At 35.7% G+C, this 14,999-nt stretch overlaps 1 protein-coding gene across 3 annotated transcripts in view; it reads left to right on the top strand.

Annotated features, from left to right (window-relative positions):
• The window catches only part of SCAF4 (SR-related CTD associated factor 4), a 48,178-nt gene that overhangs the window by 10,884 nt on the left and 22,295 nt on the right, over window positions 1–14,999 (top strand). For 2 of the 3 annotated variants that reach the window (XM_050894645.1, XM_050894625.1), the window contains exons 2-13: window positions 953–1,036; window positions 1,668–1,712; window positions 2,617–2,778; window positions 5,071–5,206; window positions 7,694–7,833; window positions 8,387–8,563; window positions 8,925–9,025; window positions 9,552–9,599; window positions 10,740–10,848; window positions 11,197–11,364; window positions 12,833–12,918; window positions 14,344–14,534. In XM_050894645.1, coding sequence (XP_050750602.1) covers window positions 953–1,036; window positions 1,668–1,712; window positions 2,617–2,778; window positions 5,071–5,206; window positions 7,694–7,833; window positions 8,387–8,563; window positions 8,925–9,025; window positions 9,552–9,599; window positions 10,740–10,848; window positions 11,197–11,364; window positions 12,833–12,918; window positions 14,344–14,534 — 1,447 coding nt within the window. The remainder of the gene's footprint in view (window positions 1–952; window positions 1,037–1,667; window positions 1,713–2,616; window positions 2,779–5,070; window positions 5,207–7,693; window positions 7,834–8,386; window positions 8,564–8,924; window positions 9,026–9,551; window positions 9,600–10,739; window positions 10,849–11,196; window positions 11,365–12,832; window positions 12,919–14,343; window positions 14,535–14,999) is intronic. The other variant, XM_050894635.1, reaches the window with a different exon arrangement.

The raw sequence follows: 14,999 nt of genomic DNA on the forward strand, positions 1-14,999 counted from the left end.
GCTGAACATCCTACCTGTATCCTACATATTTTGACTATAGAATATGCTTTCTGTGAATTCAGACTTTTAAAAAAAAAGTATTTAAATCTAGCACTGCAGAATCCCTTTTTGTGCTTAATGGTCTTAACAGAATAGCACTACTCAACTTCTGATACGATTAAAACTCTGAAATAGTGTGCTTGGGCTATGTTTATAGAAATGAGATCAGAATTATTCTGTAAGTTGGGTTCACAGAATGCCTCAAGCTGTCATCTATAAAGACTAGTAACTTCTGAAAACTTTGTCCTTGAGGAATTAACTTTTCCACTGCGTGACATTAGTATGGAGATTAGTGCAGAGGATTCTCCAAAACAGTTGGTGCAGTTAATTTTAATAATAATATGGTATGGTCATAGCAAGTGAAATGGTAAACATCTCCATTAAAGACATTTGCAATGCCTGTATATAGTGGGATAATCTGAAAACTTAGTATTGATTTGATTGCCTTGATGGATGAAAGTTGTCATACTTTTTATGCACATTATTTTAGGATTATAGGATTATGTCAGTCTAGCTATCTGTAGGGCCGTCCTAATATTTCTATTTGGTAAGCAGATACTCAGGCTAATTTAAATCAAGCAGCAGTTATTTCTGTTTTGTATTGTTTTTGTAAAATAGCAAGTTCCCATACCATAAGTTAGCAGATACTAATTTTTAGACGTAAATGGAACTTTGACAGCAGCCTTATCAAAATCTGGTAAATCAGTGAATATGGGTTAGTTCACAAGGAAGATAGCTTTAAACATTGCCTATAAAGATCTGCCTGTTAGTCTCTTTGTTTCAAGGGCCAGCCAGCATTGTGGCGATACATAGTGTGGAATGTCAGTAATCAATCAGTTGTCTGAAATGTTGTGTTTTTGGTTAATTGCTTAAACTTCAGAATACATTTTTAATATTTGTTTTCTCTGTTTAGCTCTTTTCACTGATGGAGATGAAACCTCCTATTTCCCGAGCAAAAATGATTCTCATCACAAAAGCTGCCATTAAAGCTATTAAGGTAAAGTACAATAGAACAAACATGAAACTGTAACAGTAGCAATGTTTTATTATTTTACTTCTAAGTAAATGCATCTCTGAATTTCCCAGTCTTAGCTTCATGGATGTTTTATTCTAGTTGGAGTTAAGAAAGTTATCTAGAAACAAGTGGGTGGTGAATATCATCTCTTGGTTTTAGACTAGTAGTGTAACGCCAGCTTGATTTTTTTTTTTTTTTTTTTTTTTTTAATCATTGCTTTTTAATGCTACACCCACTAGGGTGTTGTGATTTCTATGTAATAAAATTTTAAATGTTGCAGGATGCAACTGCACTTCAGCATATTAAAACATAGCAGACTTGCTTAGAAAATAAATCCAGAAAGCTCTCACTAATACTCTAGAAGCTGTATGTCTTGTGTACACACTGACACACTTCTGATAGAAAGGATGGCTTGTGTCTGTCTGTTCCCCCCATGAAATCTTTTTCTCTGTGCTTGATTAACTTAGCTTGATAACATACTTCTTTTTAGAATGTGACTACAGTATTTTGTAGTCTTTCCTAAATGGTAGTAAGCACAAAGAGTTAAAATACTTATAAAATGATGCGCCACTGTTGAGTAGATGATAAGTTAATTTATGTATTTATTTTCCAGCTCTACAAGCATGTTGTACAGATTGTAGAGAAGTTTATCAAAAAGGTAAAAAATAAAAAATCATCTATTGATAAAGATATTGTCTGCATCTGTTACTAGATATTATTAATAATGCTAGTAAATAACTAAAAAGGCTTCTGTTATTCAGGGATTGAGGGAGGAATTCTGTTTTGTTAGGATTTTATACATTTTGGTATCTCTTTGTCTATATAATCTCATTTTAGTTTTCCGTAGTACATTAAGAAGGGGAGAAAAAAAAATTGTGACATTCCCCCTTTCTCCTCCACCCAGCAGCTGGGGAGGAAACTGGAGATACTGAACTTCAAATTAATTTTCACTGGCTAAGATAATATATATTTTCAGAAAATACAGTTTTCATGCTTGCCTAGGTATCTCGAACAACAGGCTAGAATGTAATACTCACTAAACCCAAACTATCATGCTGCCTAAAGTAAGTTCCTCTGAGTGAACAGGAAAAATACTCTTTTTCATTCGAAGTCCTTCAGAGACTTCCAAAGAGAAGGACTTTGCATTAAATTCTGGAGAATAGCGTTGGTGGAGGTAGTTCAGTGCATTGAGTGTGAGGTAGCTTGATAGCAGAGTTGTGACACTGTGCTGTAACGAAGTAGACCTGCTGTTGCGGTCACATGTTGTCAAGCTAAAGGTACTTTAAAAGCAGTAATTGAGAACATAAAGGCCGCTTCAAGCTACATAGGTATATTTACTCTGTCCCAAATGTGAAAGCATCTTTTTCTCGGTTTTTTTTTTTCCATTTCTATAAACAAAACAAAAGTAAAGCACTAAGAGAATTCTACATAAAACAAATTAATGTTATTTTTTTTTTTCTACCTAAGTATACTAAGTATAGATTTTGTGTAAGGACCTAAGGTGGATGCATGTTACCTTGTTAGTATCACTGCATAATGGAAAGTTATTTCTATGTTTTCAGTGCAAACCGGAATATAAAGTCCCTGGATTGTACGTTATTGACTCTATTGTTCGTCAGTCTCGTCACCAGTTTGGAACGGACAAAGATGTTTTTGGGCCAAGATTCTCTAAAAATATTACTGCCACATTCCAGTATTTGTATCTCTGTCCATCTGAAGACAAGGTACAACTATGATTTCTCAAGCGTTGTTGTGAATTCATAACAGTGCTACCTTGGTGTTTCTACTTACGTGAAAGCTAATTTGGTGATTCTCTATGTCCATGGTAGTGAACGTTATTATATGAAATGGTAAAACATACTGAGAAAGATTATCAAAGGTGATATTTAAAGTTCTAGGTAAAATATTTACTTTGCCTAACTTCATCAGTTTTGTTTTGCATATGCAGACAATTCAACAGAGTGTGTGACTATGCCAAAACTTTTCTTCTTGAGGCTTCTTCAGGAAAACTTACTATGGAAGGTGGTGTCTCCCACAAAAAGAAGGTGTTAGAGGAGTAGCTCTGGTGTTGTAGGCAGTGAAGGTTCTGCTCCCAAATATTTTCTAAGAAAACCATCATGTTGATTTCTTCAGTCTTTATAAATCCCATACTTGAGAATGTCATTGCTGCTCTCTGTTGTCAAGACTGGTTTAAGGCCTCAATTTTTGTAGTTTTGCTGTACTTGCTGATAGAACAGAGGCTCAGAAAGTATCCTGAATTCATGATGGTCCAGGTTGCTACCAACAGAAGATGGCTTTTACGCCCTCTGTCAGAACAATTTCAAAAGACTCCCAAGATAAGCGTGTTTTAGAAGTTGCCAGTTGGTTTCCAGAAAATTGCCTACTCGCTCTTTTTCTTAATTGTAGTACTGTAAGAGCAAAATACTCTTTTTCTAACTGACTTTTTCCGTAGCTTTCTAACTAAGCTTTTGAAAGGCTTTGATGCTCTGTAGTTTTCTGATGTGGAACATTTAGACCTTTAGGCCTTGAATCTGATATTGTGGAGCTTCTGGGTTAATACCCTGGTGAAATAGAGCAGTCCCTTCTTTCTGTCTTTGTGGTTACCATTTTGTTCATCTAAATGAATTAGACTATCCATCTCCTTTATGGAACTACCTGATATCTCATTGCTAAAATAATTAAGATGCTTTCCACTAGGGGAATAATACTATTTATAACATGCTTGCTTTAATGAATTTCCAGTACCTAAACAAAAAACCTGATCTGCAGATACACAGCAACTATGGTTGATATCCAAAGAGAATGATACAACTTTTTTTTTTTTAAAGCCTTTCTGTAAGATTAATACGTGACTGAAAACAAGAGTATTAAATTTATTCATATTTTGGCCTTCATATTATTTTCAAGTCTTCTGGAGACATAGAATACCCAAAGCCAAAAAATGCTGCTGTTTTAAAGTTAACTGTTTTTCAGACCAAAATCTTATTTGAAAATGGCCATTTCAGATTTCTCTCTAGTTGAACCTATTGTAGAAAACATTTTGTGAAATTCTTCAGTTGCTTAGCTTATGAAAGCATAGGTGGGTTTGCATGGGTGTATATAACTGAGTCACAGTAAGACATTTTATTGTTGAAACAAGAAGGAACAGAATCAATTCATTCTTTGCAGCTACAGTAGAAGTAAAAAGTACTTAAAACGTGTATGTGTGCAAGTCAGATGACTAAGTATACGAAAAGGACAGGTATGTCAATATGACATGTATTCTGACTTTTACCTGCTTGAATGTTCCAACTGAAGCAGCACATCGAGTTAGAAATTATTGTTTAATACTGGGCTAAAGAAGGAAAGACTAATTTCCAGCTTGTTCCTGAAAGCTTCATTGTTCTTAATGTTAAAAAAAAAAGAGCTTAAAATAACAGCTGACAATTAGAGGTTCTAATTTAATCTTTCTGCAGTGATCAGTTAGAATGTTTTCCACTTGCTTTCCTGATCTTTTGAATAATGATGGAGATGGGTTTTCTGGTGTCAACACAGAATTGGTTGGGTTAGTAGAAAAAAATTCAAACAATCTTCTATCTAACTTTAAAGCTTTGTTCTAGCATTTATGGTCTAATTGCTCCTCTCTTCATTAGGGTTTTCCAGCTGATTTTAATTTTCTCTGTCTTTCTTGTTGCATTTGTTGTTTGTTTCACCCCTTTATGACCATCTGTGAAGAAATGGTAGGGCTGATGTGACTTCCTCTATTGTGTATCAAACCTGGATTTTCTGGCTGGCCAGAACAGTTTTAGAAAAATGGCACGAGTTGCTTTTTATTAAAGTGGATAGTAGAATAAGTTGGCCACGTAAAAGGTCTTGCTGACTTATGTGACAACATAGGGGTTGTTAAATAGGTATGCCTGATTATGTTGAACTCCTATACTGTTCAAACCTTTCTTCTCAATGTACAGAAGATAAATTTGGAATTTGTGAATTAGGAAAGTTGTATTTAGTGTTGATGCTTGCTTTTATTTCAACAGAGTAAAATAGTCCGTGTCCTGAACCTTTGGCAGAAAAATGGAGTATTTAAAATTGAAATAATTCAACCTCTTCTGGATATGGCAGCAGGAACTACTGCCACGGCACCAATGACAGAAAATGCTACTAATAATGAAGGTATGAATGACATTATAGCTTCTTCTTTTAAAAGGGTGAATGATAATAGCTTGTTTGCTTTCACATTAAAGCACCTACTATTAGTTTCAACAGTAGCATATTAATAAACTCAACTTTGTTGTCCCAATTATGTGGAGCAGCTGAACTAATTCTAAATAAATGCTGATACTGTACTTCAGAAATTATCAGCATGTGAACACTTACTTGGAAAATATCTGAAATGTGTATCGTGTGTGCATATGTACATACATATGTGCACACTTTACTTACAGATTACTTCAATGTCCCCTCTTAAAAAAAAAATCTTAAATTTTTTTCCTTTTGGTCTGAAATATATTTCTGTTGTTTCTCAATTTTATAATTCTGATGTCATTTTTTTTAATGTTAGAATCTGGGTAAGTAAAGCATGATCTTACATGTTAAGTGCTTGATCTTTCTTTGAATCAGCTTAGTATCTGAAAGCAACAGCTGTCAGTCTCTTTCAATATGCAGCCCTGAAACATTTTAATTGGTGTTTCAAATCCAAATTCTTGAACAGTAAATTTATGCCTGGCAGTAAACTTTTACATGGGCTACTAGTTGAAAACCACGGACCTAAAGAGTAAAGTAATGATGGCCTGCCCACAGTATTTTCACTGACCTATTTTATGCCACATAAAAAGCTGGTAGTGAGGTTACCGAATTGTGGATGTGAATATGCATACCACAATTCTCTCTTTCTCTGGAGGGCCTTCTTTTTGAGTTTGCACTCTATATTTCAGACTTAGCTTTGGTAACCTCCTTATTTATTGCACTCGGGTATGTTGGAGTAGGACTGGCAAAAAATGTAAGAGAGTGAGTGAGGTGTGGTGACAGACAACAAATAATGATGCACAATAGCATAAGTGAAATCGTCTCCAGTGGTGTTTAGGAAAGCGTATCCTATTGACATGTTTTATAAACATGGCAGGGCAGGGGGAGGGAATGTTTTAGCATCTGAGCTTGGGTGCAGACTGGTAGCTATACAATTTCATTCTGATGTGACAGGTGAGTGGCACTGTATTTCCATCTTTGTCTCATCACTGGTAGCAAACAGGTTGGGTGCCTTCTGCATAGATTTTCATGTACAGAATTACTGATTTCAGTGAGGTTATTCAGATGCACCAGAGGGGATAATTTGGCCCTGATATAAATATACTAATGAATAATAATAAATATATTAATGCATTATGTGAAATAGAATCTGTTTAGCTCACAATGCTACAAAGTCTATTTAGCAAAAAAAAGAGAGAGAGAAATGCAAATTTTCTCCCTTGAGCAAGCAAATATCCTTCTGAATATAAACAGGAAAAAATTTGGAGGTTAATTCATATTTAAAAACAATCACGTATCTCTTTGCAGTATTTTTATGTAGCATCTGACTTCTGGGAAAATATTATTCAACACGTTTGTCTCTGCTTGCTGCTTGTCAACACTGCAGTTATTGAAACTGCAAACAGATGAATGGCTTTAAAGAAGTTGGTGTTGTGAGGCAAACATTTGCTTAGTGTCTCAAACTAAAAAATATTTCTGTCTGGTGTTTTTTTAACTGTCTCTCCTTGTACAGTTTAATAGTAGTCCATTAAAATATATTTGCTAAAGAATAGTTACTTGCTCACAGCACGTAGGAATTGATGGTATTACTGCTAATTTACTTTGTACTGGCAACATGTTTATTAAAAAAAAGTGTTGTAATCTAAAGCAAAAAGAATGGGAAAGCTGCATGTGTAGACAAAGCTAATAGCATATCTTAAAATGTGATCTCAGTTTTGGTAAAGCTCAGTGGAAATGGGAGTCTTTTCCTGGAAGAATTAACAAATTTTTTTTATGGTAGGAGGATTTCTCTCTCAGATGCAGGTTTGGCTTGTGCCTATGCAAAAGCGGCATGTGAACAAACCTTATCAAAGAAGAAGAGTTGCTTGTGAAATAATTTTAAAAAACCTTTAATTATTACCAGACATTTCAGCAAAAATTCAGTTACTGCTAGAAAACAGGAAATATTAAGAGAAACTCAGTTGCTATTAAAGTGAGCCATTAGGTGATTGATTTGAAATATTCATCCAAAAGAATGAGTCCAGAACTTTGTAACCAGAACTAACATTTTAAGTGTATTGATACTCATTGCTTAACACTGTTTGAGTAATAGTTTTTCTCTTAGCTTTTCTAAAATTGTACAATTATAAACATTGAGTTGTGATCTGAAATACCATACTGGACTAGCTTTCATGTAGGCCATTTTTCTTTGTTTTCTTCTTAGTGTATATAATGCACAGATGTGAGCAGTGGATGGAGCAGTTAAAGGCGAAATGAATAGAATATGCAATTGGGGTAGTTTAGCTAGGACTTTTTGGGTTAAAGTAGAGTATTGTAGATAGACACTTGTTTTGGGGACGTAGATGTATGCACTGAAGAGTAAGATGGATGTTTTGGAGTAATGTAACGCTTTCTCAATTCCTGTGAAACTCTCAGGTTCACCACCCCCTCCAGCAAAGGTTCCTTCGGAGCCCCCTCAAGTTACTGCTAACTCAGTACCTACTGTGCCACAGTTGCCCAGTTCTGATGCCTTTGCAGCTGTAGCTCAGTTGTTTCAAACAACGCAAGGACAACAGGTAACCTGTTTATATTTGGTTCCCTTCTAACTTCAGTTTTTATGTTAAATGAGGGGGGAAAAAATGATGGAAGTAATATCCTTGATTTGAAGCAAAACAAAAAGCCTCCCTAAGGTCTTCAGTGGAAAACTTGTAAGAGTTAGAGTCAGTATTTGAATCATCTGTGACGCTTCTATCCAGTAATTATGGTATTTGAGAAAAATTCAGTTATGTGTTCCTAAATAATTAGTTCTGAATTGATGCAGTTAGAAAATTTCAAGAACAGGTGGAATAAATCAAACAAAATGTTGAGTTTTATTGTTTGGTCCACTTAAATGTTTGTAGTGCTGAAAGGCCTGAATACTGAAGTGTTGGGATCTGCTGAATTTTGCCACTGACGTATTTAAAAAGTGACTTTTGGTCTCGCTGAAAGTTCTCCATAGTTCAGTCAGGTGGTTGGTGGTGTTCATCCTGTGCCATAGTCTGGTTTGATGTAAAATTGATATCCTACAACTCTTTCAATACTATATGTTTATGTAAGAATATATACTTAATACTATGTATGTTTTTGTAGCTTCAGCAAATTCTTCAGACTTTTCAACAGCCTCAAAAACCCCAGTCACCCGTCATAGATAACACTGTGATGGCTCAGGTTCAAGCTATTACTGCTCAGTTGAAAACTACAGCAGCACAACCACCAGAACAAAAAGCTGCTTTCCCACCACCTGAGCAAAAAACATCATTTGACAAAGTAAGTCTTCATTTGTTCTTTGTGTTTAACTTTTTCAGTTCAGCAGAACACTGTTTGATGGATGCCTCAATGTCCTCCATTTGTAAGAGGAGAGAAATGATGCAAATTTTGTTTCTTCTCTTTCCGTTTGGAGGTCAGCTTCCTGTTTTTATAGCCTTTGCATTTTCTGAAGCTGAATAAAACTGGTTTTGGCCAGTTTCTGATTCTGTATTAGAATATAGATAATTTTTTTCCTGATTCTAACCTTGTCTTTAATTCCAGAGCTGTTAGATATATAGTAAGACTTCGATAATAAGGATATTTTGGCTGCCAATTATATAAGATACAGAAAAAATAGTTGGCTCAATGTAATTACTTTCAGAAGCTGCTAGATCGGTTTGACTATGATGATGAACCAGAAGCAGTGGAAGATTCAAAGAAAGAAGATTCAGCTCCTTCTCCTTCAGTTTCTCAGCCAGCTTTGTAAGTTTTGCGACATAATAAAATTATCAAATCTTTGTTCTAAAAATGTTTAGGTTAGAAAGCTGATTAAAATTCCAAGTTACTTCAGTGATTAACTTTTACAGTCCAAAGTTAAAACATTCTTAACAACTTCTGGTGTTTTTGGTTGGTTTTTTTTTTTTTTTTTTTTGTCTTTTTACTTTGGTGATCCACTGTAGATTTGGCATGTTGCACCATTGATTGAGGCATGTGTTCTGTAGAGAAAAGCTCGGTTTTGGTTTCAAGATGAGTTCCATGTTTTTATTGCACAACTGAGTGTGTCAGGGCATTGTTAGTAATCAGCTGGATTGCTTTGCTGGCTGGGGAAAAGGTGCTATTCCAAACGTTGTGGTAGTTTTAACTATTTAAAAAATTAAAATTGGCTTTGCAGCTTTACGTTCTCAAACATTAAATACCCACGCAAACTAACTCAAACGCCTGTTTCCCTTTTGATATGCATTATGATAAAGTCTTAAATTACATGATCACATACTAGTTTTTTCCACAGGACCTCTCTCTCATTCAGTGCACAGGCTGGATGGTGCTCAATACCTGGGTTAGTCAATATTTCTTTTTTCCCTGCTTCAGTATGTGGCCCCATGTCTTACTTTCTGTATATACCATCTGAACCCTGCTCTCAAAAACAGAATCACTAACTTTGTCATTAGCTTTCTTACTGTGTTTATCACCTTGAGCACTTTAATGTTCCGCAAGTATTAGTTAATTAAAATGCCTTTTAAGTAAATTGGTAGTATTTTCCCTATAATACAGATGGAACTCTGGAGTACAGAAAGATGAGGTAGGTCAAACATAAGCACTGTTTGTGTATGCCCAACTAGAGTTCATGGGACTAGGCTTTTCAGCATGCTTACGTTCTGTTTGTAGCACTTCAAAGCCTCTGTCCTTATTACCTTATAGTTGTGTAAGATGCCTCTGAAGATTGGATTCCAGTAGTCTCATTTTGGGCATGCTCTGTATGAAAAACTGATCTGTCCAGAATCATCTAAAAATTGTATGGCACCTGTGTCTTAAAATACTACAAAGTTCCATTTCACATCACCATGAAATTCCTTTATCTTCCTGAAATCCTGTTCAGTTTCTTGCACAAACTGCATCCTGTAAACAGGTCCTATTAACTGCACAGACCTCATTAATTCCCTGAGCACTGTCCATTCTGTGTGTTGAATCAAGAAGTGAATGGCATTACTGTAATCCTTGTGTGATATACATATCCCTTTCTTCTCTGCCCTAAATTCCTCCCAAACTGAAGTTGTTTTTCCAGCAAAAGTATGGCCAATTTATTTTCCTTAAGGAGAAGGCTTACTTCTTTTGTTCCCAAAAGAGGAACTGGAAAGGAAGAAAGTTAGCCTAAGGCAGACAACCTTCATAAAAAATTTCCATAGACTGAGATCTTTAGCAAGATCATATAAGTACAGGGGGAAGGGAGGCTTAAACCTTTATGTAGCATTTCTTTAAACGTTAAAGGACTACTCTTACAGTGGAGAAAAGATAAGGAGGCCACTCTTTCTCCTTTTTTTGTTTTCACTTTTTAGAGAGGAAATGGGATCATAATAGAGATAATTTTTCTGTCTAAATTTGAAGCAAGAACGTGTAAATGTACATAGAAATATGTAAAATAAAGGCAAAAAATCTGTGTATCTACTGACTTGTCTCACCAAAATATTACTGGTTTTAGTGGATTTCCAGGAGAAGGTATACAACAGCCAGTATTTCCTCAACTCCCAAATATGGATCCGTTTCAGCAGCGCATGATGGGAATACAACAGGATCCAATGCGTCACCAGGTAACTTCAGGCTTTTCCCTTGTCCCTATGTTGTGTTACGTTTTCTATCTTTTGTTGTTTTCTTTGGTGCAGAAGTAAGGAAGTGGTGTTCCTATTAGTGAAAAGTGAATATGGCTTAGCCCTCCAAGTTTCCCAAGAAACATATTTTTGTCCTCTGTTCTAGTCAAGCTTTGAAGAACAAGATTTTTATTTTATACACCTGAATGCTTGACCTGCTTCATCTTTCTCGGGCTTCTGGTCTTTTATTGTGATTTTGGAGCAGAGATACAGTTTTACTTTAGCAAACTGGGAAAGCTAATGTAATTTTTTTTCCTAACTGGAAGTTTTGGTGTTTTTTCTTCTCCAAAGGTTCCACTTCCTCCTAATGGGCAAATGCCAGGTTTTGGTCTCCTGCCTACCCCTCAGTTTCCACCCATGGCTCAGCCTGTGATTCCGCCAACAGCACCTGTGCAGCAAACTTTTCAGTCTCCTTTTCCAGTACAGAGTGAATCACACATGCAGAAACCACATCAGCAGGTGAGGACTCCTTGCAGTAAACAAACTAGCTTAAATGCTCTAATACATGTCTTTCTCAAATGCGTATGGTTTGTTCAGGAGAGGAAATTTTATTATAACCATGGACAGAGATGGCTGTGAGGGTAGCTCATCTGAGAGAAAGTTGGATAGCTGCAGTGCTACATGACAAGTCTGGTATTTCAGAAGTCTAGCAAAACGAGCATATGTAGGCTTCATGCCTCCTTTTGTGGAAGACTTTGGATCGCATTTTGTCCTTCCACTTCTCACTTTCCCTCATCCTCCCTTTCCTGTCCCCATCATGCTTCAGCAATATTTTGGTCGTGGAATTCTAACAATGCAATCTCATTCTGGAGAGAAACTATCTGGAAAAGTTAATTTTTAAGGGCCTGGTAGATTGCTAATATAGTGGAAATGGACTCAGAAGTCTGTAAAAGTTTTAAAAAATCCAAGTGTATGTAAACACCTCTCTCTTGTTCCTAAGATTCTGGAGGATATTGCTGGTTCGGTAACTGGTTGCTATTAAGAAGAAATCAAAGAGCAAGTCTATTTATGAGCCTGTATTTAAAAAAAAAAAAAAGAAAAAATTGAATATATTTGCCTCTTTTGTTCCAAGAAAAGGAAATCCTAAAATGAGAAATAGAGATGGTACCAAGCTGTCTTTATGAAGTGACCTGTGATGTCACAGATTCTAGAAATAAGTTCTTGCTTTCCACTTGGAATAAAGGGGCAATTCTCAAGAGTATCTTTGTAATTAGTTTTTTAGTCTTGAATTCTGTTGAATCAGTACATTCTGAGAGATTGCTTGTTTGGATGTTCCCTGCCAGGGTCGCATTGCGAAGACTGTTTAAAGTTTAGGCAGGACACAGTATATTCTGGAGTGGGAAGCTGTAGAGGATTTGGGGTAGGAAGGAAGAGCTGTGTTGAACTTACTGTTGTTTTTTTTTTAAGTAGGTTCTTGCATTTTATGTATTGTTTTGATGACTTACTGCTTCATTCTTCAAATTTATTGTATTGTAATTTGCTTATATATATGGCTTAAAGTAGTTTCCTGTAACATCTTGGAGAAGAGTTTTCTAGTAGACCTTACTTTGCCTGTGATTTTGATGACAGAGCAAGACCCACTGACTGACTTTAAGGAATATAATCATATTCTGTGGAGATACATGCGGTGCTGAAATGGATTAAAATGTGGAAAAACAATGATTTGCAAATTGAAAATGAGAATTTTGTGTAAATTATTTTTATTATGTTTTTGCAGTGGTTGTATTAAGTTCATTTAATACTGGACTGTCTATTAGTGACTACAAAGTAGCGGTGAAGCTTCTGAGGAGAGTTGCATTACATTTTAATTTCACATATGTGAATATTCAATATAATTTTAGTGCTGTTATGTAATTTAGTCTAGGCATAAAATGAAATAAAGTGCTTGCGCTACTCACCTGTAACACCAGTCAACTTAATATTTTAGGATATGGAAGTGGAACAGCCACCTATTCAAGAGGGAAAACGGCATGTTTCTGACAACAGAAAGTCAAGATCTAGATCTGCATCAAGGTAAACTAGTGAAATTCTTTTAGTGAGGGTATATATTATATCAAGTATTGGATTTGAACATAAGGAACTTAAATGTGTCATGTCCAAAGACTTGAAAATGCTTTACTAATTCTGTACGAGTACTGAGGAGAGTTATGCTGATTATCTGGAGCTCAGAGAATCTGGTGCTGTGCTGCCAAATCTGTTGTGGGGGTGGTAACTTCTAACTGAGATGACAGTAAATAGCTAAGAGGTGAGCTAACTCCTTGAACTATTGGTGGAGCTCATTTTCAGTGCCTTAGGACATAGTCCTGTTACCTGTATTTCAAGTTGGCTTCTTGGGTCCCCCGCTCAGCATACTTCTTTGAGGTCGTTTCTTGTAAGTGCCCAGTTGTGCTGTACAAGTTGGATTCTATGACTAAATGCCAAAAGACACATTTAGCAAAAGAGTCCATTTCAATTTAATCTAAGGATTAATTACAAGAAATTACTGTCTCTGTATGGACAACACTAGTGAAATTTCTTGGTAAAGTCAAAACTGTCAAGGGCTTTATTTGAATTGCCCTTCTGGAAGGGATGAAAAAAAAGAGACCCTTTTAATCTCTTACCTGTGAGGGAGTTGTGTATAAATACAGCTAGATGTTGTATGTGCTTCAGTGCAGTGGTAATGAGAAACAGATAAGTGACTCTTAAGACTTGTGAACCTCTGAAAGTCATCTACCTTCTAAGGAAAATGGGGTATCTATACAGTTCTCTTTTATTGGTAGAGGGTAACTTCCATGGCCGTCAATACTGAGTAAATTTTAGGGAAGCGGAATATGATAGTTTAATTTTGTCTGTGCTCTAAAGACACTTTTCTTATGAAGAAATCTGTGATCCAGTGTCCTATGGGACTTTCCCTGTCACAGAGGCAGTATTTCACGTATCTCAGCTGACCTAACAAATTGGCTCCAGTATTAAAGCAAAGCTATCTACTTAGTTACAAGTCTTCTCCTTTGCCAAGTTTCGTATGACTTTGAATGTTTACTCTGTCTTCCAGACCTTGAGTGGTTTAAAACTTAAACATGATGTAAAATACAATTTCGCTGGCAGAATTTATTTTTAATCTCTTTTTTTTAGTCATTCTTTTGTAAAAGCAATAAACATTTTCCTCATTTAAGCAGATGTAATTTTTTTCTATGTTAATGTGGACATAGTTTTGATAGTCAGCTTCAATACAAAATTAATAGAAGGTAAGAAATTGACAACTGTTCAGCTGGAGTGCATTAATAAGCTACTGTAATAATTTATTCTAGTTCTAAATGCATGTGAATGAACTTGGATTTATTTTTTTTTTTATTGACTGAATTCTTGCCTGATTATTTAAATAGATATCTGAAATAGTTATCTATCTGTCAATGTCTGGGTCAGAAAGATCGAATGTAAATGGTTGTTGGTTTAAACTAGGTCACCTAAAAGGAGACGTTCAAGATCTGGCTCCCGATCTCGAAGGTCACGTCATCGTCGATCTCGATCTCGGTCCAGGGATAGACGCCGACACTCTCCTAAGTCTCGGTCACAAGAAAGACGTGAACGTGAGAGGGAGAGAGAACGCAGATCAAAAGGCCTTCCTCAGATCAAGTCAGAAACTGTTAGTGGTAAGTTTATTCTTTCTCTTTATTGTTGATGTAACTCTGCAAATTCTTGTAATACCATTTTTCAGATGCTCAACGTCTTCCTGGTTCATATATGGGATTTTTTGTCTGTGCGCAGTATTTTCTTAATGAATTTTAGAGTTCTGTGAAGTTGAAGATACTACAGTAGATACTATGGCTATGTAAAATGGAATAGTAAGAAGACAAACAAGTATTTTAGAAAAACTAAATGTCGAAGAAATACACTTCTTGTATCTATTAGACTTTTTTTTAAAATTTAATGTTGACAAGTCCGCTTACCTTCAGTATATATCTGCTCAGAATACCCCAGAAGACAACTCTTAATCTCATGTGTTATTTTTTCAATTTTTTTGTTCCTTTTTCTTGGCTTTAATGCTATTTGATGTGGGTTCCAAGACTCATCCAAACAGAATAAAAGTAAACTGTACTGTGATTTATTTTCTGAAC

Source organism: Gymnogyps californianus, chromosome 1 (genome assembly GCF_018139145.2).
Source record: "Gymnogyps californianus isolate 813 chromosome 1, ASM1813914v2, whole genome shotgun sequence".
NCBI classification, from domain to species: domain Eukaryota; kingdom Metazoa; phylum Chordata; class Aves; order Accipitriformes; family Cathartidae; genus Gymnogyps; species Gymnogyps californianus.